The sequence below is a fragment of the Pundamilia nyererei genome, unplaced genomic scaffold (genome assembly GCF_000239375.1).
Source record: "Pundamilia nyererei isolate P.nyererei 1_Seehausen unplaced genomic scaffold, PunNye1.0 scaffold00022, whole genome shotgun sequence".
In the NCBI taxonomy this organism is placed as follows: domain Eukaryota; kingdom Metazoa; phylum Chordata; class Actinopteri; order Cichliformes; family Cichlidae; genus Pundamilia; species Pundamilia nyererei.
Genome location: NW_005187423.1, coordinates 159,183 through 163,140, shown reverse-complemented (window position 1 = coordinate 163,140; position 3,958 = coordinate 159,183). Strand labels below are relative to the sequence as shown.

The window sequence follows — 3,958 nt, the reverse complement described above, 5'->3', positions numbered from 1 at the left end:
CGGCCCCGGATAAAGCGGATGAAGATGGATGGATGTATACATTTTTAATACATTGTTAAATGTGACAATTATTGAATGAAAACTGGTTACAAAGTCATATTAGATTTGTTTTAACAAGCTGCCAACATGAAAGTTCAGTCTCATCACGCTTCATGCTCGTCTAAAGTATAAAGCTTTGAAACAGACCATATAATAATTATTATATTTAATTATTAAATAATTATTTAATAATTATTAAAGTTTTAAGCCCAAAGTCCCTCTTTTAGTCAGACTCCATCATTCATTCATTCATTTATTGACCCTTTGAACCAGCTGACCTTTGCACATGCATGCACACATCTGTCTGGTATTTCCGCTGCCAGCATCATCACTTCAGTATAATGAAAGTACACTCATTAACTCTCTGATGACAGCAACAGTGCTGTGAGTTCTGCAAGGACAGTACTGACTTTCTATCACTACCTATATCAGCATGCCTTCCATTTAAAAGAGAAGAAGAAAATAATGACTGTCATTCCAAAAAAGCTGACAATTACATTAGGTCAGAGATTCCTTTGAAGCTACAACAGTGGTTTTCTTACCTTTCCATTTTTTAGATGCACCAAGAAAGGCTTTGTTAGAGCTGCTAGTTTATTTTTTCCCAAAATACTTTCGGTTGTGGATCCATGTAGGATGTTCTTTTTCTCTGATCTGGGCGACACAGGCTCTATCCTCAAATTTGAGATCTGTTAAAGAGAGATTGATTAATTATAACAAAAAGCTTCTTTTCTTCTTGTTCTATCACAAGCTAGCTTGAGTAAAATGTTTCATTCAAATGAATTTGGAGTTAACATTAAATTAATGTACGATATAATCTCATTATGTCCTCTCTCAGCATAGATTCGGGTCCACATACCGCCAGTTGAATCAGCTGGTCATCCTTGTTGCTCTGATCTCTCCAAACCAGATTAACGTTCACATCACTTGAGATCTTGTAGCCAGCACTGCCCTCTTTTGACCCCCTGGCTCTGTCTACCAGAACCTCAGTGGTGTAGCTGAATTTGTACAGCTGGTTGTTGTTCAGCCGGGGTCCAGCAGCAGCACCTGAAGAAACACAGGAAGCACAGCTTGTGAACAAACATCGGGTTACAATCATCTATGAAAAGACTTTTAGCTCAGACAATGCATCATTATTATGATTATGATTACTATTATTATCATGAGAGTGAAATAGTAATCCACCACTTCAAAAAGCAAGTGTTTGTCATTTTTAAGAGAATAATGTTGTGTGTAGTTAAATCATTGAGGCTCCAAATTCTTACATTTGAGGAATAGTTGCTGATAAGCTGATAGTGTTTCTCAGAAAATCACATCAATAACACAACAGCTCAGGTTTGTAGAAAGTCTAAGACATAATTTGGTCATTTATTTCATTTGAAAAGTTTCTGCTTAGTAGAAAACTTTAAATGCCATCAAATAAATAGCTTTTAGACTGATTATTAAAACACTTAGAAGAAGTGATGTGCAGATTTGAAAGTTTAGAGCTTTTAATTTAACTTCAGAGCAATGCTGAGATGAACTGAGGTGCCGCATACACTGCCAGTTATATCAAAGTAACTTGTTCATATTAAAAACATATATTTTGCAACAAATTCCCTGGTATAAATGGACAAACTGCATAGTGGGTACGTTTGTAGAGCTGTTGTGATTCAATCAGCGGTCATTTAACTGGGTGTGCTCCAAGTGAGAGAAGATAAAACTCTCTCCCGGGCTCTATTAGTGACACCCTTTATGAGATTACTCCACAGGGGAAGACAGACTGACGTGTCAGTATTTGATTTCATCATGGGTCACTGTGCACCCTGAAGCCTATTTGATCAGTTTGTGGATCTTTTTGCTCCCTGGGAAACCTCAAAGGATATTTCAGAGAGATCTGAAGCCAGTCATCATTACAAATGGCACATATTACGTGCCTTTATGTTAGGTCTCCTTTACCTCTTATAAGCTGGTGATTTCATCAAACAGCACTATATGGGAAGCCACTCCACTGACATTGAATGTGATGGTTGTTTTCCTGCCAGCATTCATTCATTTGTGCCTTTGAAAGTTTCAGTGTCTCAGAAGCAAGGAACAACAAGCCCATCAGTAACTAACAAACATTTCTTTTCTGTAAACGCCTCAAGAAAACAGCAAAGTGCCAGAGTTTTGACCAATACCTACAAATCAAGATATCAATCTTCTAGTCCCAAATAAACTCAATCAGGCTTCGCTATAACTGACAGCTTTCCTCTAAACATCCCCAAAGTCCCCTCAGAAAGACTCATCAACTCACCTTTGGCAGAAGCTGAGACAGATATGGCTGCACAAATCAAGAACACAACAAAAGTCAGCATTGTGCGTCCTCTCTCTGCGGCCAGATGAATTTAAAAATCAGTCAGTGGATGAAGTGGCACCACAGGGCCAAAAAAAGGAAAGGAAAAGCAGCTCCAAGCTTCTTCTGCTTTGTTTTATCGGAGCGGAGGGCAGACTCCAAACTCCACGCTCAAGTACTAAGTACGAGATAACCAGCAAATCATTAACCTCAGCAGCACAGGTTTGACAGGAACATCTGCTATCCACAGATGCAGCCATGTGTCCCCTTTTTAATGCGGCGGTGTAGCGTCTGAGTCTGCGCGAGGGCTTAATCAATGAGACCGGGTTATCTGATTGACTCAAGTCATCAAGTAAGTGAGACAAGCCGTCTGATTTATTTCAGCTCCCCAGGTTATTCCCCTCGACTGATCAGCAGAGTAAAGTTACTTTAAAAATAAAAGTGCGAAAATATCAGAATGAATGAGTTTAAGAGAGAGAAACAACTTTCGCCTTATTTCATCTGCAGTGAACAGTCGAGACTTTGTCGTCGAGTCTTGGTTTGGAGGAAATGGGCAGTCTGTCGGAGAAACCAGCCCCGTAGCTCAGATTACAGCATCTCAGTGTGGGCGGTAAAAACGCAAATTTCTACCGTGGGCCCGAATATTTAGTGTGTGGGTTATTACCGCGATATATAAAACTGTAGATGTGTAGTTTCCCTCGTGCAGATGCATTAATTCCTGCAAAACTCAGTCTGTTTAATGAAAGCCGCTGTTGATTAAGGACCTACCAATTGGAATGGCTCCTGTAGGCCAGACTGTGTTTCAACTGAGATCCGTTTAGATATTTACTGTTTATTTGGCTGTTTGTTTCTTAGCAGAGCCTGAACACACACGAAAAAAAACAAAAACGGTTGAATTAAAAAAAAAAGTTTCTAGTCATGTATGAAAACACATCTGCCACTTTGTGACTGTAAAGGGGTTTTTTCTTTTAATTTTACAGCCTTGTTGTCCTAGCCCTGTAGCTAGGCAGATGTGTGGTTGTGGAGAGATAATGTAAGTATGGAAAATGTCCTTGTAGAAAATCATGCTGTGAAACAAGCCATGCCATTGTTTTAACATTTACCAGTGGCTCCATTGGTAGTGGTTTACACATCTGCTCACAAGTCAAAGATTCCAGGTTTAATTCTGGAGACACACATCAGCAGGAGCTGGGTGCACAGTGACCCATATTTATTTTATTCATAAAAAATAAAATAAAATCATGCTGAGCTACCTGCTGTGGTGACCTCTTGTGAATAAGGGAGCAGCTGGAAGTAGCCTTACTGAGATGAGCCCAAAAATGTATTTTTTTAACCTGTAATAATAAAATATCTCATGGCTATTTTCAAGTAAACAAGTGAATCCTGATGCATCAACGCTGGATGCAGCAGTTCCAGTGTAGCAGTGGGGATGATGGTGATGATGATCAGTATGATGTATGATTTCTATAAAATTTGATTTAAAAACGACCTCTTTTTTTCATAATTTACTGATAACAAACTCCAACAACTGGAAAGTAAATACTGTGAACTGTCGTGTTATTCAATTATACGCGGGTCCACTGTACGATTCATAACCACACTTTATTT

The 3,958-nt window shown here is 38.9% G+C and overlaps 1 protein-coding gene across 1 annotated transcript in view; it reads right to left on the bottom strand.

The window, feature by feature from the left end:
• The window catches only part of mttp (microsomal triglyceride transfer protein), a 13,669-nt gene extending 11,054 nt beyond the window's left edge, over positions 1 to 2,615 (bottom strand). Inside the window, exons 1-3 of the mRNA XM_005726775.1 lie at positions 2,312 to 2,615; positions 896 to 1,083; positions 582 to 725 (exon numbers count right to left, since the gene is read on the bottom strand). Coding sequence (XP_005726832.1) covers positions 582 to 725; positions 896 to 1,083; positions 2,312 to 2,372 — 393 coding nt within the window. The 5' untranslated portion in view covers positions 2,373 to 2,615. The remainder of the gene's footprint in view (positions 1 to 581; positions 726 to 895; positions 1,084 to 2,311) is intronic.
• Between the last annotated feature and the right edge of the window lie 1,343 nt (positions 2,616 to 3,958).